Source organism: Hyperolius riggenbachi, chromosome 11, assembly GCF_040937935.1.
Source record: "Hyperolius riggenbachi isolate aHypRig1 chromosome 11, aHypRig1.pri, whole genome shotgun sequence".
Lineage (NCBI taxonomy): Eukaryota > Metazoa > Chordata > Amphibia > Anura > Hyperoliidae > Hyperolius > Hyperolius riggenbachi.
Window position 1 is genome coordinate 212,481,417 of NC_090656.1, and position 24,887 is coordinate 212,506,303.

General features: G+C 42.1%; 1 protein-coding gene across 12 annotated transcripts in view; it reads left to right on the forward strand.

The window, feature by feature from the left end:
- Positions 1 to 24,887, forward strand: part of MICAL2 (microtubule associated monooxygenase, calponin and LIM domain containing 2) — a 367,727-nt gene that overhangs the window by 223,872 nt on the left and 118,968 nt on the right. For 10 of the 12 annotated variants that reach the window (XM_068261193.1, XM_068261192.1, XM_068261195.1 and 7 more), the window contains 2 exons: positions 11,703 to 11,785; positions 16,340 to 16,439. In XM_068261193.1, coding sequence (XP_068117294.1) covers positions 11,703 to 11,785; positions 16,340 to 16,439 — 183 coding nt within the window. Of the gene's footprint in view, positions 1 to 11,702; positions 11,786 to 16,339; positions 16,440 to 20,670; positions 23,734 to 24,887 lie in introns of those variants that run through there. The other 2 variants (XM_068261203.1, XM_068261202.1) reach the window with 2 other exon arrangements.

The following is a 24,887-nucleotide window of genomic DNA, read 5'->3' on the forward strand; positions in this document are numbered from 1 at the left end:
AAATGTTTTCTGCTTGGGAGGAAAGCTATCGTAAATGTAGACAAGATACTAAAGAGTAGACGCGTATACTGTAGTTGAGGCTGCTAGGATGTTTCCAGGATTAACATACAGCGGTCACAGCTGGACTATAAATCAGGGCATGCATCAGAAAATGCGTAGACAATAACTGAGAATGATCTGGTCTGCAAGGAGATCTAATCTGCAATGCTGGGAATACACCATACGTTTTTCCGCTCGATAGATGGCTTCGATAGATAATTTCTGACATGTCCGATATTCCTTCTGATCGTTTTTTTTTTGGTCGATTTCTCAAAGAAGTGAATGGAAAAAGATAAGAAAAACAAGCGGAAGATAAGAGAATCGAGTGCAGAATTGAGCGGAAAAAACGATCGGATGGAAAATCGAGCGGAAAAACGTATCGCGTGTACCCAGCATTAGTCTGCAAAAAATGAAATCCAGAAGGCTCATTATAAAGACTTAAGGCTCGTACACACATGCAACTATTCCGCCCAACTATAGTCCAAACTTGGTCTGTTGTGCGTGTGTACAAAGCGACTAGTCTAGCGTTTGATAACAGGCGGTTTGCCCGATCCAACCAGCAGATCAACTCACATGACTGTTGGGCTAATATCGTGCAGTTGGCCGCGTGTGTGTAATCCGTTTGAACAACTTGTATTTGTTTTGAATGCGGCCATATCGTGTGGTCCATCGTTCGCTTGTGCACACAGTATGCAAATGAGTTGGTCATTCAGTTGGTTGCAGTGTGGAAAATACAAGTCGTGCTATCGCTTGGTCATGTTGTGGACTTGGGCCTCAATTCACTAAGATCTAGCTGGAGATAAGGCAGGACAACCACACATCGAGCTTGCCTTATTAAGGTGTAGAGATAAGTTTTCACAATGAGAGAGTTATCTTATTTCTTCATTCCTTAAGTTACCTCCTCTGTAGTTATTTTCACATGCAGTTATTCAACAGCCTGTCTTTAACTTTAGAATTCTGGAGTTATTTCAAAGACAGAAGAGTTAACTTTAGGTTTGCCTGAGGTAAAAGGTTTCCTGAATGCTACATGCCTCATCACCATGGTGATAACTCTAGAAACGTTATTAAAGACAGGAGATAAGCTTAGTGAACTAAGGCCTTGGTCTCTCACTTTGTTGGACTTGTGTACGAGCCTATATATTAAACAGAACACTCGCCTACTTTGAATACATTTACCATAGAAGCAGCAACTTGCTAAGGAACAGCTCACGTTATGGACAGACCACCTCAAGAATCTGCACAATTCTGGCCAGATGCGGGAGAGCATCACTGTAGCAGAACACAGCTTTCTGCAGAGATCTACTCCACAGCTGGTTAGATGCCTACTGTTTACCAAACATGTAAACTACCAAGCTATTAACTCATGGCCTCAATTCACTAAGGGCAGTTCGGTAAAATAATTTGGGTTGGTAAAATACCGCATTCAGTATTTTACACTTTTTTTCCAAAAATTCTCTAAGATTTCCGCACGCGGTACAAGTTCGGTAATTTACCGAAAATAAGCATGCTTCAATTCACTAAGCCCTGCTCGGTAGTCTCACCAGCTGTGGAGCAGGCCAGGCAGCAAGCTATCAGTCTTCTCTTACAAGGCTGTGCATGAGCCGTTCTATTTTCTGTACAGTGCATCCCTTTAGATGTGCCTCTGTGCTAACTAGAGAGAGCTCTTCTGTGTATTACGGTAGTATACAGATATGAACATCTAAAGGGATACAGAAAATGCTTTTTAAAGGTCTCCTTCTCCTGCTCTACCGTTCTGAAGTCCCATCCTCCAGAGTATTGGACCAAATGGGTTGAGAAGCAGGGCTGCGTGGCTCTACCTATCGGCTGTCTGCTACATCTGTCAATATGTTACCGCCTGGTCAGAACTGGAGATAAATACCGAACATTTTTACTTTCAGATTTACTGAATACTTTAATGTTTGTGAATTGCAATTTCTTGCGGTATTTACCTCACACGTCGATCATTTATCTCACTAGTTGGTCATTTTACATTTTGGCACTGTACCGGTAATACGTTTAGTGAATTGGCATTTGGCAAGGTGGTGGGTAAAATCAGCTGTTTTCTGCATCACCGAATGCGCTAATGCTTAGTGAAATGAGGCCCGTGTGTGAAAATCTTAGTAAATTCAGAAAAGTCTAAAACACCAAACCCGTTATTTTACTGTCCTATTATTTTTCTACCGAACAGCTGTTAGTGACTTGAAGCCAAAGTGTCAAACTGATATCATTGGCCTCAATTCACTAAGATCACGCTGGAGATAATAAGGCAAGAGAAAACTTACCTCCACACAGTGGGCCATATGCAATTCACTTTTTCACCTGACTTTTCTCCTAGGAGATAATTTTTCATCTTCAATTAAAATAACTTTCCAACACTTTTTAACTAAAAAACTACCATAAAGTAAATGAAAACGGACTATCAAAATTATTTTGAGCATTTTCTTGCTTTCTGAGTGCTTAAAATGCATTTTATTGACATATATCACCCAGGAGAAAACTCAGTGAAAAAATGAATTGCATATGGGCCAGTGAGGCCTGGTGCACACCAAAAACCGCTAGCAGATCCGCAAAATGCTAGCAGATTTTGAAACGCTTTTTCTTATTTTTCTGCAGCGTTTCAGCTAGCGTTTTGCGGTTTTGTGTAGCGGTTTTGGTATAGTAGATTTCATGTATTGTTACAGTAAAGCTGTTACTGAACAGCTACTGTAACAAAAAAATGCCTGGCAAACCGCTCTGAAGTGCCGTTTTTCAGAGCGGTTTGCGGTTTTCCTATACTTAACATTGAGGCAGAAACGCATCCGCAATCCAAAATCTGCAGCAGCCCGGGAATATGCGTTTCTGCAAAACGCCTCCCGCTCTGGTGTGCACCAGCCCATTGAAATACATTACCCTAGCGGATCCGCACCCGCAAGCAGATCGCAAACCGCAGCGGAAACGCTCCGGTGTGCACTAGGCCTGAGAGAGTTATCTTAACTCTTTATTCCTTAAGTTACCTCCTCTGTAGTTATTTTCACACGCAGTTAATTAACAGCCTGTTTTTAACTCTGGAGTTATTTTAAGGATTGAAGCGTTAACTTAAAGACAGAAGAGTTAACTTTAGGTTTGCCTGAGGTAAAATGTTTCCTGACCACTACATTTCTTATCACCATGGTGACAACTCTAGAAATGTTATTAAAGACAGGAGATAAGCTTAGTGAATTGAGGCCAATGTCTGAAGAGCGAGACCTTATATAGCGTTGCAACGTATTTCCCGAGCACAATGTAATAACGGCTTCATGGTGTTTTATGTCATCTTGTGTCTTCTCAAGTCTTTGTTTACTTAGCCCTGCATGCATGACATGGTTCTCCTTTCATGTCTAACAACAGCGACTTATAAGCTTTAATTCTGCCTAAACCATGGCGGGATCTGAAGACGCTGGGCACCCGCTCGGCACAGTCTGTGTCCATCTATTTCCAGCCCTCTGATCTTCCTCCGCTCCCCTCTGTCTCTCTGTAGCAACAGCAAATCCTACAAAGCAAACAGGCAGCGGACACACACGCCTGAAGGGCGGGAGAGAAAGGCGGCTCTTATTGGCTGGAAATTCGGACCTCTGTTGTACGATACATTCCTGAGCGCCCGGAAAAAGGAGATTTCATCGCAAGAAAAAATAATCCTTTCTTATCTAGCCCTGAAATAAAAACAAGGGGAGCTTAGAAATGATTTAGAGGCTCTATGCAGCTAAATCTCTCACATCCTACCCTTTCTACAAGAAAATATTCAGTGCTGCTTTAAAGCGGACCTGAGCTCAAAACATCCTCTCTACATCTAAAACAGAGTTCCCAAACCCTGTCCTCAAGGCCCACCTACACTACATGTTTTGCAGGAAACCACAAACATGCACAGGTGAGGTAATTAGTGTCTCAGCAGAGCTGATTAACTACCTCTGTGCATTTCCACAAAACATGCACTGTTGGGCATAGTGCACACCAGAGCGTTTCGGCTACGGTTTGCGATCCGCTTGCGGGTGCGGATCCGCTTGGGTAATGTATTTCAATGGGCTGGTGCACACCAGAGCGGGAGGCGTTTTGCAGAAACGCATACTCCCGAGCTGCTGCAGATTTTGGATTGCGGATGCGTTTCTGCCTCAATGTTAAGTATAGGAAAACCGCAAACCGCTCTGAAAAACGGCACTTCAGAGCGGTTTGCCAGGCGTTTTTTGTTACAGTAGCTGTTCAGTAACAGCTTTACTGTAACAATACATGAAATCTACTACACCAAAACCGCTACACAACCGCAAAACGCTAGCTGAAACGCTACAGTAAAAATAAGAAAACGCGTTTCAAAATCTGCTAGCATTTTGCGGATCTGCTAGCGGTTTTTGGTGTGCACCAGGCCTAGGTGGGCCTTGAGGACAGGGTTGGGGAACAATGCTCTAAAAGATACACAACAACATACTAACCTTTAAAGAAAAACATAACAGCTGATAAAAACCCTGCAATAAATCTGCAGTGTGTCTACTTCCTGCTTTCATGGAAGGAGACAAAGGGTTAACATCCCGTGTTTACAAATTAGCTGCTCTGCCGAGGCAGCCAGCTGACACAGCTGAGGGATAAAATGACAGTTGTGATTAGTCACAGATGAGGGGGAATTAGACAGGAAAAACTCTCTAAATACATACAGGGTGCACTTCTCTGTTTTCCTTCTGTCCTGTGCAAGGGGTCAGGTCCACTTTAAGGGATACTAAAAGGTTGATTTGTAAAGGTTGTAAAACAGCAGTGAGTAGTGATGTCTATGTGTAGCAGAACACACAGGCAAGTGCCTCATTAGATCAGATAAGGTGCTGATTTGCTAATCATGATCATGTGCTAAACCAGGAAGTGATCGCAACAAATGAGGGATTTACAAATCTGTCATGTGATCAGACTTTTAGAGGGAGTTTGGAAGGGGGGTGTTGAGCAGACAGTGGAAGCTGAAGATGAGGATCCTTGGGTTGGTGAGGGTCCTCTGTGGTCACAGAATTATCCCTAAATAGGGTTATACTAAAACTCTACACCCCAACAGCGGTAAAACTGTAGAAACTGGTGGATGGGGGGCACCCAAAAATTTAAAACAAAAACCGTTTAAAAAGAAGAGGTATTTAAAGGCTTACCTTCTGTGCGAAAACATAGCAGCCATTACAACTCTATAATTTAAGTTTTTATTGCACACAAAAACATAGGATCTGACAATGCGTATTGCAGGCGTTCCCCTCTTCCTCGGGTCACTAACCAATAAACTGCCGTTTGGCTAGAGAGATCAGTCATGAGTGCCTCAGGTCATTTGGGTCCATGGGCGTTCCTCGGATCCTAAGAGATCCGGGGCTTTTTGGGCACTCCAGCCGAAAGATGGGTGTGGCCATGCATCAGAATGTGGGTGCCGTCATGTGTGGAGCCAAATTTACGTGAACTTAAAGCTGTCAGCCATACGATCTCAGAAAAAAAACACAAATATAAGTAGATAAATACTTGCTTTACTTACATAACATATGTATTGCACTGCCCGTGATTTTTCTACAGTAAAAAAAAAAGAGAAAATCCTTCTTAGCATTTTCCATTTCAAGTGTGGCTATTTTGAAGCCAAGCCTGATGTCATTTCCTCCCTTACTCTCCTGTGCCTGATTGTGTATGCATCGCCAGCCCTCCACTATAGAAAGTGCATTGTCTCAGCTTGAGAAATATTTGTTGATCAGAGAGGTGTGTGTGTGTGTGTGTGTGTGTGTGTGTGCGGGGGGGGGGGGGGGGGGAGGTCTACAGGAGGGAAAGAGGCTTCAGCCAATCAGGCTGCATTAGTTAAGTCTGAGGGGAAATGGAGAAGCAAAAAAGGACAACCCAGCATGCCCTGCAACTTCCTTTTTGTGTACCAAATTTTGTGTGTACCAAATAAGAGTCAGGTAAACGGGAATGATAATTTGTCAACAAGAAAAGTAATGGTGGTTTGTAACTTTTGGATTGCCTGATTAGCATCCTTATTACTTGTTTACCAGATAAAAAGAAATAATTCATTTTTGATTTTATGCCCGGCAGTACAGCGGTCTCAGGAGGCCTACCCAGCAAAATGTTGGATGAAGCCCATTAATACAAAATAAAAATGCAGCATATCAGCTAAATAGTTACCTTGCTTCTGTGCTGGCTGGTCTGGCTTTCTGCAGAGTGAGCTGGCCTACTGCCAGTCCGCCCCCATAGCATTCCCTGACATTCTAGTGGACTCCCTACCATACTCCCAGGGGTCTCCCATTGAGGCACCACATCTTCCAGCATGCTCCCATAGAAGAACCACAGCTCCATGTATGCCCCCATAAAGTCATCACAGCATCTAGCATGGCATCACAGCACACATAGAGGCACCATAGCACCCAGCATGCCTCCCATTGCTGTGTGCTGTGATGCCATGCTGGGTGCTTTGGTGCCTCCATGGGGCTTGCTGGATGCTGTAATGTCATGCTGGATGCTGTAGTGCCATGCAAGGCGCTGTGGTGTCTCTGTGGGGCATGCTGAGTACTGTGTGGTGCCATGCTGGGTGCTGTGGTGGCTCAACTCTGCCTGGGGGACATCTGGGGCACCACAGAATAGATCCGGGGCACGTGCCACTGATCTTTGAGGCTAGCAACGCCCCTGTTTGGGTCACTGATGAAGCGGGGAACTGGCTTCCCCCTAAATTGGCCCTAGACTATGATACATACACTACACAATGTAGACATATGAACGTGGTAAGGATTAGATTGTGAGCCCCTCTGAGGGACAGTAAGTGACAAGACCACCTACTCTGTGCAGCGCTGCGGAATGTCGGTGCTGCATAAATACTAATTAATAATAATATATTACAGTTATTACTTTGTGGATATCACTGGTCTAAGAACTGTTGTGTTTGATCATCTTCTTTAATGAAAGTCACGTGACCAGCTGTTGGCTTTTAGTAACCCACCCGTCCCTGTTGTGCCACCAGCTGTTGGATATTAGTGACATGCCCGGCTGGCCATAAGTTTTACAAGCAATTTTGAAAAGTTCATATACTTTTTTTTTTTTTTAATTTAGGGAAGTAGGACAGGTGTTTCACGTTACACTGTAGTTGCTCTGTAATTTCGTACTGGAGAGAAGCGTAGGACAGCTGTGCAACCGGATATCAGACGCAGCGTGTTTGTAGGAATGTATATACACAGCTGATTAGCCACAAGCCTCCGTGCAGCGTATGGAAAGCCTTCTAATGCATAATCCTGTTTATACACATACATTCCAGCCATTTCTCAGCTTATTGCTATAATGTGCTTTTACAAAGGGTCTGTCAACCCAAGTTCCACGTCTCTGTTTGCTGGTAGCTAACGTAGGCTTTAGGGATGGTCAATGAGATGCAAATAATTATGAGTTGATGCAAATTTTGTGGTATACAGCTTGAAAATGGACCAGTCAATTCAGGCCCGGATTTACATCACAGGAGCCTGTAGGCACAGATGTCCTGGCACACTAGACTTTGCCCTCCATGAACCTACAAACCCCCACCAAGCAGCACCACAAGTGTGCTGGCTGTCCCACTGTCACTTCTCCCTTACTTCCCTTGCCCATCATAGGTAGCTACAGGTACCCCTTAGTATTGGGTAGCCAGAGGTACCCTCAATATTAAGTTTCCCCCGACTGAGGAGGAGATCTCCTCAGTGGAATGCAGAGAGACGGGTGAGTAACCGGTCATTTGCACTCCACTCAGGACCCTGTATAGGGAAGGAGGGAGGGAGGCACTCAAGGAGCAGTGTGAGGCGCCTTTCTATCATCAGGCGCCTGTAGGCACCCGCCTACAGTGCCTTATGGTAAAGGCAGCCCTGAGTCAATTGCAGCTGCTGCTGCTGCAATGTTTGCCTCCTGGGTGATGCTGATTAGCATGTTATTAGAGTCTTTGGTGTTGACTCACAAAAGGTTTTCTGTTGAATTATCTCACCTTGCTTATTAACTCACAGTTTTATCTCTCGTTAACCCTTTAGCAGCCAATTTATTTAGAGGCTTGCAAGTGCTCCAGGCCAGTTGATTTTAGCACATTTTTTTATTTCTTCTTTGTTACATTTCCCTGCTTCTAATTAGTACTGTTGTCATGTGTGTTTATGGCCACTTGTCACTAAGGGGCAGTGTGAGAATAATAGAGGACTTATGCTTTCAGTTTCTATATCAAAGCATTCCAAGAATTTACAGCACAACGAGTTTTGCCGACTGAGGTCAAAAGCAGTGCACTTATCTCAAACGAGATAACTCTATTGAAGCTGCTAATAGGTTAAATGACTTAATTCATCATTCATCTCTCTTTATCTAACTTAATTCATGATTTACTGTATCTCTCCTTATCTAACAACTCAAGTTTTATCCCTCCTTAAAAAACTTAACACATGGTTTATCTCTCCTTAGTTGACTTAACTCCTACTACTTAACTCCTACTTTGACTTACTTGACATAATTTACGATTTATCTCTCCTTATTTGTTTATCTCTGCAATAGCACGCCTTACAGTTAAAGAGAACCCGAGGTGGGTTTCTGACATTAATATTAGGACACAGAGGCACATTCGCATGCAATGCCCAGCCTCTGTGTCCTTACAGTGTCCCCCCACTCAGTGGCGTACCTAGGGCATTTGGCACCCGGTGCTGGGTATTAAAAGACACACCCCCCACCCCTAAAAAATGGGCGTGGCCACAACCTGCGGCGTGCTTCGCGGCAAAAAATGGGCGTGGTCATGTGACCGGATGAGGGCGGAGCTAACTGTAATTTAACGTATTAGCTAGTATAGTTGCCCCAGTATAGCTAGTAGTTTCCCCCAGTATAGCTGCCCCCAGTGAAGCTAGTATAGTTGCCCCCAATGAACTTAGTATAGTTGCCTCCAGTATAGCTAGTTTAGTTGCCCCCAGTATAGCTAGTATAGTTGCCCCCAGTATAGCTAGTATAGTTGCCCCCAGTATAGCTGGTTTAGTTGCCCCAGTATAGCTAGTTTAGTTGCCCCCAGTATAGTTGGCCCCAGTATAGCTAGTATAGTTGCCCCCAGTATAGCTGGTTTAGTTGCCCCAGTATAGCTAGTTTAGTTGCCCCAGTATAGCTAGTTTAGTTGCCCCAGTATAGCTAGTTTAGTTGCCCCCAGTATAGCTAGTTTAGTTGCCCCCAGTATAGCTAGTTTAGTTGCCCCCAGTATAACTAGTTTAGTTGCCCCCAGTATAACTAGTTTAGTTGCCCCCAGTATAGCTGCCCCCAGTATAGCTAGTATAGTTGCCCCCAGTATAGCTAGTATAGTTGCCCCCAGTATAGCTGGTATAGTTGCCCCCAGTATAGCTGGTATAGTTGCCACCAGTATAGCTGGTTTAGTTGCCCCCAGTATAGCTAGTTTAGTTGCCCCCAGTATAGCTAGTTTAGTTGCCCCCAGTATAGCTAGTATAGTTGCCCCCCAGTATAGCTAGTTTAGTTGCCCCCAGTATAGCTGCCCCCAGTATAGCTAGTATAGTTGCCCCCACTATAGCTGGTATAGTTGCCCCCAGTATAGTTGCCCCCCAGTATAGCTAGTTTAGTTGCCCCCAGTATAGCTGCCCCCAGTATAGCTGGTATAGTTGCCCCCAGTATAGCTAGTTTAGTTGCCCCCAGTATAGCTAGTTTAGTTGCCCCCAGTATAGCTAGTTTAGTTGCCCCCAGTATAGCTGGTATAGTTGCCCCCAGTATAGCTGGTATAGTTGCCCCCAGTATAGCTAGTTTAGTTGCCCCCAGTATAGCTGGTATAGTTGCCCCCAGTATAGCTGGTATAGTTGCCCCCAGTATAGCTAGTTTAGTTGCCCCCAGTATAGCTAGTTTAGTTGCCCCCAGTATAGCTAGTTTAGTTGCCCCCAGTATTGCTGGTATAGTTGCCCCCAGTATAGCTGGTATAGTTGCCCCCAGTATAGCTGGTATAGTTGCCCCCAGTATAGCTAGTTTAGCTGCCCCCAGTATAGCTAGTACAGTTCCCCCCAGTGTAGGAGCCCCAGGAGGGAGAAGCAGGGCTAGATGGAGGGGCTGTGGAGGCAGCGGTGGGGAGGGGGGAAATATCCCCCCCTCCCTCACCTGGGACCCCTCCTTCTGCCTCTCTCTCCCCCTCCAGAATAGCGGCGACAAGTGCGGGGCGGCAGGAGGCATATAGACAATTACTCACCTAATCTCCGCGTTCCCAGCGTCATGACGTTCAGGTCTCCGCCTCCAATGCCGCCCACTGTGCTTCCGCTAATCAGGAAGCACAGTGGGCGGCATTGAAGACGGAGACTTGTGACGTCATGACGCTGCGCTCCACGCTTGGAACGCGGAAATCAGGTGAGTAATTGTTCATACGCCTCCGGCCGCCCCGCACTTGTCGCCGCTACTCTGGAGGGGGAGAGAGAGGCAGAAGAAGGGGTCCCAGGTGAGGGAGGGGGGGGATATTTCTCCCCTCCCCACCGCTGCCCCCACTGCCCCTCCTTCTAGCCCTGCTTCTCCCTCCTGCTGTGCTGCTGTGGGGGGTCGTGGTGACACCCCCCTGGGTGTCTGACACCCGGTGCGCCACGCCCCCCTGCGCACTATGGTAGGGACGCCACTGCCCCCACTCTCCCCCCGTGCTCTGCTGTCCCCCCTTAGAAAAACTGCCATGCTAGCGACACACAGATTGTCGCTAGCTGGCTGTTTACATTTAAGCTGTCATTTACCTCTGCTCCCCCCGCCTCCTGCATATCGCCGCTCCCCACCTGCGTCCCTTACCTCCCCGCCTCCGTAAGCTTCCTTCAAATCGGCTTACGGAGGCGGGGAGGGATGGGACGCAGGTGGGGGGGAGCGGCGATATGGACACAGAGGCTGGGCATTGCATGCGACTGTGCCTCTGTGTCCTAATATTAATGTCAGGGTTCTCAATAACCTCCTTAGCGGTAACCCCGTGCTACATACGGGGTAGCCGCCGCGGAGGATCACATGGCCCCAGGACTTTAAAAAAATAAATAAATGGTGCAATACGCTTTAGCTAGCGGTTCACTAGCTAAGCGTATGCACAAAGTTGCTCCGGTCCCCCGCGATCGCCCATAAAAGCCGCCGGTATACGTACCCCCCAGCGTTCCCACGCCGGCGCAGTCGCCCAATCAGCTCCAGGCTTCGCGATGACGGCGATCGGGATTGCGGCTGACGTCATGACGTCATCTCCGATCGTCGCCATGGCAACGCCGGAAACCGATCAGGAAACTGCGCTTTGCGTGGGATCGTGACGAGGTATGTATAGCCGGCGGCGATCGGCGGGCATGGGGGGGACTGGAGCAACCTAATACATACGCTTAGCTAGCGAAATGCTAGCAAAAATGTTCAAAAAAGTTTTGGGGGGGCAAAAAACCTCCTGGCGGACGTAGCATCAGGAACTTCGTGAGGGTTAAGGTAAAAAATAAGTAAAGTGAGATATTTCTTGAGAAATGCTTTGTGCATCAGCTGCCTCTTCCCTTCACTGGCCACTGGTAACCGGAAGCATGGGTAGATTTACCCAGCGGGGACTCAGGCTGCTGTAAAACCCTGACAGAGGTTCTAAACCTGACCCATGTTTATCAAAAAACAAAAAATATTTTTGGTTTTATTTATTTTCACTGAAGGTTTATTTTGGAATTTAAATGGATTTGAGAAATGTAACATAAAAACATCTTTCTTTTATTTTTCAGGAAAGTTTTATTGCCAGCCTCATTTCATGCACTCCTTCTCCAACAACAAACCCAGAAAGCGAAGAACGGATTCAAAATTGCAGGTGAGAGATAAACACAGCTGATTATTACAGCTCAACTAAGTCCGGGAATGTAACTTTCCTTACTTGGCTGAATTCCTGCATGTTATCCAATACATACATAAGTAACATCACCTGTATTCTGAGGTTTATACAGAGTTTACTTCCGCTTCAGTCCCCTCCTCTTGGGACAATTTTCTGCTTTTATGAACACGTTTGGTCAGTACCTTCGTGAACACAAGCTTGTCTCCATGCCTAGATGAACATAATTGCTCTGTCTGTACTTAGAGGTTATTGTTATAATCAACTAGATAGCGTTACAGAATTTTTCATCACACTTATAGATCAATGGGCTGTTGTGGTAGCTGTAAATCGGAATTATTCCTATGATATAGTTACCTGATTAAAGCAGACCCAAACTTTTGCATAGCACACAATGAAAAGTTTTTGTTCCACATATAAATGCTGTAAAACTCCACTGCACTGAGCTTCATGGGTTAGTTTAGCTACTTCAGTAGCCTTATTAGTAGCTGTGCTTGTATGGGAAACACTGAAGCTTAACCTATCCAGTGCTCCTTGCAGAGTTAATCCAGTTGAATTTCCGGTTTTGTATATTATTTCTGTAAATGGTTATCAAGATTTTTGTTTCCCCTAAAGGCTATCATGCTGTGCCTAATCTTGTAGAGCATAGAGAAAGATCTGAGTTTAGATCCACTTTAAACTAAAAAGTTTACCTTGTTAACGGTAGCAAAAAAATAATCCTTTCTCCAGACCACTTAACAGTGCCATCATAACCCCTCCCCCCCCCCCCCAATAGCCATCTGAAGCCCCAATAATTATTCCATATGGGGGCTTTCTGGCTTATGTTCCGACAATCCAGTCTCCTATCTGCCATACTAGAGAGAAGACAAGGCTGTTACTGCCACTGACTTCCTTCTTCCATTTTGGACATTTTAGGGAAAGTAAATGTGGGATTGGGGTATGGGGCCAGGGTGGTGCCTTGTGACAGGTGGTGTGATGACTTTTGGCCTGCAGCAGAGATGGCCGTTGGAGAAGGCAGTCCTGCCTCTAAACTCCCTTCTCATTGTATTTTGTTGGTGGAAGGCGTAGCCTTGGGGATGAGGTGGAGTTTAGGTTACTGTAAATCAATCTGGTGTAGACCAAGAATCACATCACCTCTTAAATTGAGGACCCTCTTAGTTCAATATAAGGTGGAGTTTTGGTTTATGCAGAGCCTTCTTCGTTTTCGTTGTATATTGCAGGGAGAACAGGGAGGAATAAATACATAGACATTGACTATCATTCATAAAAGTGTGTTTGGTAAAAAAATCTGGGCGGGAAAATACCACATTCGGTATATTAGACCTTTGTGTGCTAATTCATAAAGATTTCCACAGCTGCGTTTAAAGTTCGGTTAATTACTGCAGCCCATTGAGCGGTGCAGCAGAAGTGTGGCGATATCTCTCTTTTGTTACAAGCTGTAATTACGGTTCCCTGCACAGACTTGCAGAGACTTCAGCTCCCTGCACAGATGACTCACACAGACTTCGGCTTCCTGCACAGATGACTCACACAGACTTCGGCTTCCTGCACAGATGACTCACACAGACTTCGGCTCCCTGCACAGATGACTCACACAGACTTCGGCTTCCTGCACAGATGACTCACACAGACTTCGGCTCCCTGCACAGATGACTCACACAGACTTCGGCTCCCTGCACAGATGACTCACACAAACTTCAGCTCCCTGCACAGACTCGCAGAGACTTCGGCTCCCTGCACAGATGACTCACACAAACTTTGGCTCCCTGCACAGACTCGCAGAGACTTCGGCTCCCTGCACAGATGACTCACACAGAATTCGGCTCCCTGCACAGACTTGCAGAGACTTCGGCTCCCTGCACAGATGACTCGCACAGAATTCGGCTCCCTGCACAGACTTGCAGAGACTTCGGCTCCCTGCACAGATGACTCAGACAGACTTCGGCTCCCTGCACAGATGACTCAGACAGACTTCGGCTCCCTGCACAGATGACTCACACAGACTTCGGCTTCCTGCACAGATGACTCACACAGACTTCGGCTCCCTGCACAGACTCGCAGAGACTTCGGCTCCCTGCACAGATGACTCACACAGACTTCGGCTCCCTGCACAGCCTACTTTGCTCTTATCCGCATGCTTATCGCCACCTACTCCAACCAAGCGGTATTCTCCATTCCAATACCGCCTGCTCTAATCTTTACGAATTGACATTTAGTGACGTGTTGAGATAATCACAGCACAAGGCAGTAATTTACCTCACTGCTCTGTAATTTAAGCTTTTCATGCGGTAACAGCTTTTATGGATTTACATTTTGCTAAATGGTCAGTAAAGTTTTATGAATTGAGGCCATTGGCTTAAATGGGGAACCCTAAACAGAAATTAACCAACCTACCTCTTTGACCTGGTTGTGATATTTTTACATAGTTGTTTGTCTATGAGTAGATCCTCATTAAACCTGTTAAATGTCCAGCCAACAGCGGCTGTGCAGAAACCAACGGCCGTATCAGCACTTTCCAGGAAGTTCTTTCTCTGCTAAAGTGTACAGTAAAAGGGCTGGTCAGTGCTGGAAGGAATGGATGGAGGACTAGGGGAGAGCTCCAGCCTGTCCCATCAGCTCCATAGAGGTTCTTCCAGGAGCATTCCTTTTAGTGAAACTCCAAAGAGCGCTGTCTATGCCAAATGCACAAGATAATTTCTACTGGAGCAGGTCTGCTCACTGCCCAGAAGATGTACAAGAAGAAATGTGAAACCTCTTGACAGCCCATAGTTTTGAGAAAGAATCCAGTTGCAACATATTACCGAACACAAATACAATTTAAATATTGTAATTAAAAATATGCCATGAATTCTGGATAAGGACATGAGTATTTCCTTGTGGAAAAAGACATCCAGCACTTTACTGTGAAAAGTAGGAGATCAGATTGTTTATCCAAAACAAATGTTGCTGTTTATAACTCCTGGCGTTCTGCCCCCCTCAAAGTATTCCTCCTCTGATCTGGGCCTTGTTTCCATAAATCCAGATGTTCAAACATGGTTTCTATTTTGGTCAAGCACAATTATCCCATAATTAAAATCTATTAGGCTAAAAATAGTTTCTATTCAATAAGTGTTTTCTTATTTAGAAGCCATTTATATAATTTCAGATTGGCCTATGGGACGTTAAAGTGTACCCGAGGCGACATGTGACATGATGAGCTAAACATGTGTATGTACATTGCAAAACATATTAGTAACCAGGCTGTTTTACTTGCTCTGTTTTTCCTGGCAGAATACAACTTCTGAGAGCAGAGGGAGATAAAATAGATGAACTATTGACCTTTTTCTATCTCTGGGACATTTATTAGGCTGGCACTGAGCAGAGGCAGCAAAACATTTAATCTAGTTTGTAAATGTTTTAATATAAAATAAAACCATGGAATAGCTAAAAAAAGTAATTTTTAGGAGTAGGAGCATTAATACAATTATTTATCTCATATAGTTTATTTTCACCTGTTGTTCACCTTAAAGGAACACTATCAAAGTTCAAGTTTTTTTTTTCCAGAAGCCCTTTAGGAGTTAGAAGGGATTTGTTATGGCAGATAATGGTAGTAGATGAAAAAAACATCCTCTCTTACTCTGCACAAGCCTTGCCAGACGTAAATAATCAATGCTGGGCCGACAACAGAGAGACTTCTTATTTGAGGATAGATTATTTCACACGCTGTAGTAAGAGATTCAAAGATTCAACACTGATTCAGTCAGCGAATCTCTCACTACAGCATGTGAAATAATCTGCTCTCTCATAAGAAGTCTCTCTGCTGTTGGCCCATCATGGATTGTTTATTTGCGTCTGACAAGGCTTGTGCAAAGGAAGAGAGACATTCCTGTTGTTGCCTATAACGAAGAATAGAAGAACTTGTCCATCAACCCTGCACTGTCACAGCAAAATACAAGATCTGATAAGCTGTTGGATTTTTTTTTTCCGTTTACTACTATTATTTGCCATTACAAATCCCTTCTAACACCTAAAGGGCTTCAGGAAAAAAACAAACTTTGATAGTGTTCCTTTAAGGATATCTGGCTATTGGGAAATACTGTATAAAAATCAGCTAATCATTTTAGTGGTTTGTTTTTCGTAAGTTGCTATTCTTATTAGATATGTGCAGTTTTAAAATGATCCAAGTGGTGGTGTATTTTACGCACCAAAAACATTTCAACTTTGAGTACAAGTCTGTCTTTGTGTCTGGCCACATTTTTTGCCTGAAGAAGCAGGAGATTCCTGTGAAACGCATTGCAATTTAGAGTGTTTCATGTCTAAATTAAAGCTGTTTTTGAAAATTGACTAACTGTGTCGTATACCTGGAGGTAAGTCCACCACTACCACCATTTTCAATCGGATTTTAGTTTATTTTATTCTGTTGGCACCTCTGTTTCCCTACAGTTTGCAATAGTAGTTTGACATGAGGCTTGTTGGTTGATGTCGTGTGATTTTAGCGGTAGAACAAAATATTTTGAAAAACTTTGAAAAGACTAAATTGTCCCTTTTTGTTTATAGGAAGAAGATAAAATGTGGAAGAAGGAAGAAGCCAGAGCGTTGGAGATCACGTCTGACAGTCCTTACAGTGATGGCAGCAGTTCAGAGGATAGCTCCCCAGGTATCATGACTTCCTTAGTTAGGAAAACGCTAAGCCGACCTCTGGCAGTAGCGAGAGATGTACTTAGCTTTCCCCGCCGCTTGTCAAACTGGACCAATGGCATGGTGCAAGGTGCCAAGCAACATTTCAGGGACAACGATGAGAGTTATGCTTACATGTACGAACTGATAAGCGTGGGTGTGCCTTTACTTTATGCATTTTCGGAGGTTTTAAACCTCATGTATCAAGAAGCCACACCTTCCCTACAGTTTATTATGGAACAAATATATGAAACTCTTGGGTACAAAAATACCTAACGAGTAGGTGCCTTCTTCAGGTACATGTTAGAGAAGTGTCCACTGTTTCAGACAGTGACCTGCTTGAAACTTTTTTTTTTATGTTTGGATGATGTTTTAAGGAGGTTAGATTTGCACTTTTATATGCAAAAGTCCGAGATTTCAAGTTTACAAATTTTTTTATACTTTTCAATTTATTTTTTCGGCTGCTCAATAATTTCAGTGATGCAACCAGCAGTTAAATTTCAACCTGTAATGAAAATAAGGTATTTCCTGATCTACATTTCCAATCTTCCATCTTCTCCATTAATTTATTATGTTTACTTGCGATTCATACATTTTGAATCAAAATTTTAGGAGGTCTTAATCCTAAAAAAATATGCAAATCGATTTTACGCCAAAGCATTTCATTTTAGATTTTGTACCATGTGGGAAAGGATTCAAACTTTTTCTAGTTTTTTTTTCTCTGTTGTGTCCCTCAAATGAAAAATTAAAATTACATTTTTTCCTTGAGCTAACATTTTTGTGAGAACACCTGAACCCTTATTCAGTTAGCTTGTCTCCTAAGTTTTGTCCCATACTTTGTTTGTTAGGGATAAATACCCTAACTTTTTGTTCAGTGACTTGATTTCATGGAGACGTGAAATTGGAGTAAATATATTAACCCATTAGCAGCTGCAATAGTTATCTCGTTTGAGATTAGTGCGCTGCTTTTTGCCTTAGCCGGCAGAACTTGTGCTGTAAATTCTTGGAATTCTTTGATGTCTCTCTGCTAGCCGAGGATATAGAAACTGAAAGCAGAAGTCCTCTTTTATTGTCTTACACTGCCCCCTAGTGACAAGTGGCCATGAATACACAATCCAGCAGTACTAAAATAATGGGAACACAGACAGCAGTATAAAAAACTGATAGAGTTGTTAATCCTTCCCTTTTGCATAGCTTTGCGCTGTTTAAAACTACAGCCTCAACCCAAAAAAAAAAAAAAAGTTTATCCTGCACTAAAGGAGATTATGGAAGAAGTGATAACCCTTTCAGCACTTTGAATCTGTCTAGTCCTCCTATTTCATAAGATACAAAGTTGGCATTAAATTTTAGCCACCATTGTGGATATTTTCAAGATGAAATCTAAAAAAAATAGGCTTTTGGGAGAAAAAAAAAAGAATTAATGTTTACATTAAAAAAATTATATATATATATATATATATATATATATATATATATATATATATATATATGTCCAATCCTCACTGTAACCAATTCCTGTTATTGCATTTGGAGTCCCCAAAATATGCCAGACTCCATTGCATATTTAAAACTTTAAAAATTGTCAAAAACACACACAAACACTTTTTCTCAGAAAAGCTCTACTTGTGCTTCTAAGATATCTTAAAGAACTAGTGACAAACTTGATATTATATGTTTCCTGGCCATAAAGCCTTTTTTATGCTTCACAATGTATTTTACATTCGAATAACAAATATACATTCATGAGATTAATTACATTTCATACATTTACTTGCCTAAGGCCCCGTTCACACTTGCGGTTGTCTGCCAAACGGACCGGATGACCTGACCGGATCCGGACCGGATCCGGATCGAAACCGTACGGTTCTGATCCGGATCCGGTCCGGATCCGGTCAGGTTGCATCAGGTGTTCATCAGGATGCGATCCGGATCAGTTTGGCAAAACCTACGTAAAAAACAAAAAAAATGTTGGGGTCTGGGAGGTCAGCAGAAGGGGGACCTGTGGAATCAGGCCCTCTGCTGTTTAGCACTCACCTCCACCTCCGACATGCTGCCAACATCCTGCCAACATCTCCAGCTCGTGCTGCTCCACTCCAAAATGCTTGCCCATGTGTCCCCATCCAATATCGCCGCAACAATCCGCATAGGAAGTGGGGTAGAACATCCGGATTTTCAGCCAGTGTGTTGTGCGCTATCCGGTTCCCATTGCTTTGCATTGGCCGGATGGTGCAGTCCGGCTCCGCCCCGGATACGGCTGCCGGAGGAGCCGGACCAAAAAATAGCGCATGTTGGAACGGACGCCGGAGTCCGGATCCGGTCCGGCTCCGGTCCGGACGAAACGGACGCATGTGAACGGCGGCATATACTTTCATTGCTATGCCGTGCGTCCGTTTCGTCCGGTCCGCATGCGGTGCGGCTCCGGCACGGCGATTCCGGATAGCCACCGCTAATGTGAACCGGGCCTAAAAAAATGTACTTTAAATATTAGCTTTTTTTTTTCTAAAATGGAACATGGTATGTCAGCGACAGTTTGAGGTTACAAGTGTATTTTGTCATTGATATCCTGGAAAAATGTAGTTTTTCCATAACAGATTTTATCTCCAAAGCCTATATATCATTAATGTGGTTAGTGACAAGTCAAAAAGAATGCATCTTGAGAATATACACAGGGAGCACTGAACACCGGATAGTTGCGAGCAAAAAGAAAATGTATACGATTGACCAAAAATTGTCATGATTCTGTTTTACATTTCACAAATGCTGGTTACATCCAGACCTGCTGTGCCAATTACTGCATAACTGTTCACATGAACGTGAGGCTGTAACGCCACGTTTTTTGTTTTAATATTTTCATTGACACTAATTTTGGTATACCGGTAATTTTTGTAAGTTTTGCTAACTAGTGATTGTTTACTTGCTTTGATTGTTACCTTTTTGTCTTTTTTTTGAGGGGTATGTTTGATTAATTTGAAATAATGTTGTTTATATTCGCACAAATTTCAAAAGGAGGCACATCATTTTCTCAAAATTTGCAGGGGATGGAAAACAAAAACAATTTAAAGCAAAAGGTTTAAGGATTCAGCAGAATTTGAGAAATATTTGCACCTCCTTTTTAATGTACATGTTCTAGGACTGAGGATGGCAATTTGTGGTCTTACAGATGTAATTCAGTAGGCCGAGCATGCCAGGGCAATTACTTCATCTGATGTTCCATATATTGCTAACCTCTGCATAAGATTTTGCATCTTGATTTTATTTGATTGAGTTTAATATTGTGAGATGGGTCGGTCAGAAAACAATAATGTTTATTTCAAGGGAAAATGAACCTTGTTTTGGTTCAAAACTGCCAATTTAGAAAAAAAAATCATTATTCATTTTAATGTTCCTTTACAATTCCAAAAACCCACACATTTCAGATACCAAAAATATTACCTGTTAACTTAACATTATTTTGGATGTGCCAAAATTAATCTAATTGAACATTTCAGAGGTTTTACCATTTCAAAAGCTAAAATGAAATTAGCAAAGAAAGTTCAACCCTGAGGTTTACAAGAGCCAACTCGGTGTCTAGTCAAGTTAGGTATCACTTTATTCTTGTATGGTCTTCGTAGAGCAAATTCTGGTTTGACATTTTTTGCTGTCATTGGATGTTCTACTTATATATATATATATATATATATATATATATGTCAATTGTAGACCATAAGACCAGTTCTGTGATACCCATGGGCTTAATGATCACGTACTCAGCAATGCAAGAATGCGGTACGTGCTTCTTTCACTGCGGAGTAATCTTGCCGTGAAACACCTTCCTTTTAGGCCGCTTTTTGCTGTTATTGGATGTTCTACTTGTCAAAGCTGAATTTGCTCTATACAAGAATAAAGTGATACCTAGATACTGTGTTGGCTCCCGTAAACCCCAGTGTATGAATTTTCTTTGCTTAAATCAATATTGTTGGGGGCGGAGCATTTTGGTGTTTTTTATTTCAGTTTACGAATAAAATGAAATTCATTTAATGCCGTCAACGACAACAAGGTTCTTATTTCCTTAACTTTGGAAATAATATTTCATTTCTACGAGAAAAAAAAATCTGATTGTGTTGAGATCTGACTTTTTTTGAATGAATTTGACTTTCAAAATGATCAAACTTTTTTCTCCAGCTGTTTTCTTCTACCTCTCAATCTTTTCTTCCTATCTTTTCTGTGTATAGTTCCTTCTCACATTCCAATCCTACGCCCACTAGTTGGCTGACGTTTTTGCTGCCATAAGGTGAATTTTCTTGCTTGCCACACTCTAGAGTTTGTCGTAATGGTCAAAGATATTTTTAACTTGATGTTTTTTAAAGAATCTCGCGGCTAACATGTTGTGCATCTGCTAACTCTGTTTCGTGTTTTAACCGTTATGGAGCAATTTGTGTTTGTCTGGTATATAATCTGCACGACTTCACTTCAAAAAGCAATAACCTTGTTCGTCGTTTTCCATAATCAATAATTTTTGCCTGCCTGTGCCTTGTTGCTACTAATAATGTTGCTTATGATGTGTCGAAAACTCATGAAAAACTGGGGTAGCAGTCAGCATTGATACTTTCATTGGCTGACCAAGCATAGACACTCTGTTGTCTATTTAGAAGATTTAGGAGACATTGTGATAACGCATACAGACAGTGTGCTTTGAATGGTGGTTGTTTAGTGGAGTTCTGGCCTCCATATTTCCAAAATGTCCTGGAACCATCAATCTAAGTGATGTGCATCTTTAATGTGAAATTTAGGGCTAAAAAGGGGGGTTGTAACAACCAAAAATAAAAAAAATTGCCTAAAAACAGTGCCCCAAATATATAAGTAAACCCCCTTTGTTCTAAAATAGGTCCTTATATATCCCCTATTTTTTTCCTGGTCTGTGTGCCTTCACTAAACTGTGAAGTGCCAACAGGATTCTGGGACGTAACAAGCTTCTCTCAAAATGCAAATAACAACAAAAACTTCCCGGTTCAGATAAGATAAGGACACTTTGACCAGAAGGTAGTTTAGTCCCTCTCCCCTTAAGAGTTTACACAGTGATGTAAGCCTATTATCTAGGTGATGTCTGCTGTGGGAGGGACAGCAATCTGTAAAATAAGCAGTCAATTCACACTGAGCTGGGTTCAAGGGGGTGGGGCAGAAGTGATGTCACTCTTCGCATCACAGAGAAACAGTAAAAATGGAAACCAGCAGAAATATTCTTTTCTTTTTTTATATCACATTTCTCTTTAATCTGACAGTGAAAACTAAACAAAAAAGGATAGGTAAGCTAAACAAATAATTAATATTGGATCATTTATTTATTTTTTAATATGGAGTGCATTAGTTCATCCCACTAAAAAAAAAAATATTTTCCCCTTTTTGGGGTGGAGGGTTATTCCATCCAGTTGAAATAAAGGAAAAAAAAAGGCTGTATTGTATACTATTTAAAAAAAAATCTAAATAAATTGCCAGGACATGTTTTTAAATTTTGCTTAAGTCACAGGACTTTAATTTCTGACCATTTCATCTGAAATTGCTCTTTATAGAGTACAATTCAATTAACTAACTTCTGCGTCATAAACATCAATACTGTTATGAACTAAAACCACGGAGTTGAAGATTACTTGAGTTTGCCAGAAAAAGCCAAAAGGTTTCCACCGCTTGATTCCATTCGCTTGATTTTAAACATCCTTCATATTGAAAAATTCTGCACTGTTCTGTGGAATTCAGAAAAAAATTATATTATATCAGTTTAGGGAACCTCAGATTTTTTTTTTTTTTTTTGTAGCGAATGGCTTTGTCTCAAATATTCGGTTATGGGGCAAAACTCAAAATCCAGCTTCCCAACTATATATGCAAAAATAAGAAAGAGATCTTAGAAAAAGAAACATTTAATATTTTGCTGGTGGTAAAAAGGCACATAAAATCAAGTTAATTATGCATGGATCAGTAATTTGCCTAAATCTTGTGCGACTAGAGTGCCGAGGAATGCATTGTAGAGTCTATTGGGGATTCTGTACAAATGACAACAGAATGTTGCCTTCTTAAAACAGAAGGTATTTGTGATTATTCACATAGAAGTGAGCATATGATGTCTTCCAGAATGCATCGTTGCTGAATATGCAAATGATCCCTTTGTTGTTCCTAAAAGCCAGACACACCTCCAGAACTGCTGGAATGCAATGATGTGTCAGCTTATTAATTTTGCAGAGCCACACTAATCCAACACGCATACAGACTGTTTCGGACTGGTTGGTTCCCATCAGTGCATGGCATGGATTTATGTGGCTCTATGAGGAAGAAATTGAAACAAACCAAAAAGCCCTCTTACTGAAAAAAAAAAAAGCTATGCAAAACAGAAAATGCATCATTGTATTCCAGCGGCTCTGGACGTTGTTCTGGCATTTAGGGACAACGAACGGACAATTTGCATATTCAGCAGTGATGCATCATCATATGCTCACACCAACCTGTTTTAAGAAGTCAATTTTTTTTCTCTTGCATAACGTTCTTAGTAAGAGGGCTTTTTTTGGTCCTTTTTAGCCCCTTACAAACTCCTAGTTGTTCTGGTTCACCATGAGTTTACTTGGCAATCTGTACAAATCAGACCAAACCATGTTTCCTTAACGCAATCTCAAGCATTGTTTGCTTGGCACATTTTTTTTCACAGAGGAATCTTTGTGTTCCATATTCCATTAATAAGATCTATCTTTGAAATTTCTGACTTGGTGAAGGACCAGAGGTATTCTGGGACAAAAAACATTGTGTACTTCCACAGTACAAAATAAATAGGCTTCAGAACTTCAAAAAATAAAATAAAAAAAATAGCTCTAAAGGCTTTATATGCATAAAAATTAACAGCATGCATACAATTGTTTACACAAGCCTATCGTCTATTTTTGCTTACCTGTGTTGACCTTCGTTAAACGCACATTAATCTGCTCTGAGCTGTTTTTGAAATCTGCATGTCTCGTAACCCCCGCGTGGCTCACTGCAAACAAACCACTTTTGCTCCATGTCTATCTTTGTGTTTTTTTCTTCTGTTTCAGACTCTTCCCAAACGGATTTTTTTCCGCTCTTCTCCCCCCTTGTTTTCGGGGAAAGCAGTTGTTTAGGCTCTTAAATCACGTGCTTTATCAAAATGAAGTGAATCCTTTTTATTTTTTATCCATGTGCCTTAAACTGTTGTCTTGTATGTGTGATACATACGAGGAATTGTGTTCAATTCAATGGCATTTGAATTTGTAAACAAGAATAAATGAGTCATTTGTAAATTGCTATGGTTTCTTTCCTATTTTTGTCACGTTGTTTTTTTGTTTGTTTTAGTATTTGTTAGACACGATCAGCCTGCTGCTTAGCTGTGGAGGTTGCAGAATCTGGAGGAGGGTGCTTTTATACAAGCCCATTTTTATAACTTTAACTTATAACATTTTTATAACTTAGCATTTTTCAAGCCTTTGTCTAGCTTTTTATTTTTTTATGTTTTCCTTTTTTTGTTTTTGTAACAAAATTAGCTGAACTCTTCCACTGATGAATAGTTCAAAATGGCTTCCCATTTGCACAATTTTTATTGCATTGTTTACCTTTTGTCATTTAAATGAAACATAAACTTACATAGCTGTGCTAGAAAAAGTGGGTGCTCATAAAATACATCTAAAGGGGAAAATAATCCAACCTACTCAACCAAAAAGTTAAAATAAGGACTCCAAACGAACATTTTGTTGACACTTTTCTTCAGCAAAAGTTAAGCTAAGCATGATATAATTAACTTACCAGGCATTTTTCAAGCCTTTGTCTACTTAACTGGCTGTTCATAATTCAGAAAGCAGAGAACCTGTTGTTAGGTCCCTGACTTCAATCCTACTACTGCTCTTTACTTTTTTTTTCTTGTTTGTTTGTGTAACAAAATAAGTTGAACTTTTCCACTGATGACCAGTTCAAAATGGCTTCCCATTTGCACAATTGTTATAGGCTTGTTTACCTTCTTGTCATTAAAATGAAATAAACATACCCACAAAATGGAAAATCCTTTTCAGAATTGGCAGGCTAACATTCAAATCCCTACACAACCGAACAGGGCTGTGGAGTCAGTACAAAAATCATCCGACTCCAACTCGGACTCCTCAGTGAAACCACCGACTCTGGGTACCCAAAATTACTCCTCGACTCCGACTCCACAGCCCTGTGACCTAGGCCTTGGATACCTGTAGGATTCATTGCAACTGCGTCACACCTCCCACAACCTCCGATCAAAAGGATCCAATAACTTCACCACCCGCAGAGTCCAACTAAAAACCTTTGGAGCCAGAGTTTTCTGTCATGCTGCCGCTAACCTGTGAAATGCCTTGCCAAACTTACACAAGATAGCTCCAACCCAGGACAGGTTTAAATCAAAACTGAAAAATCACCTGTTTAGTCTGGCATTTAT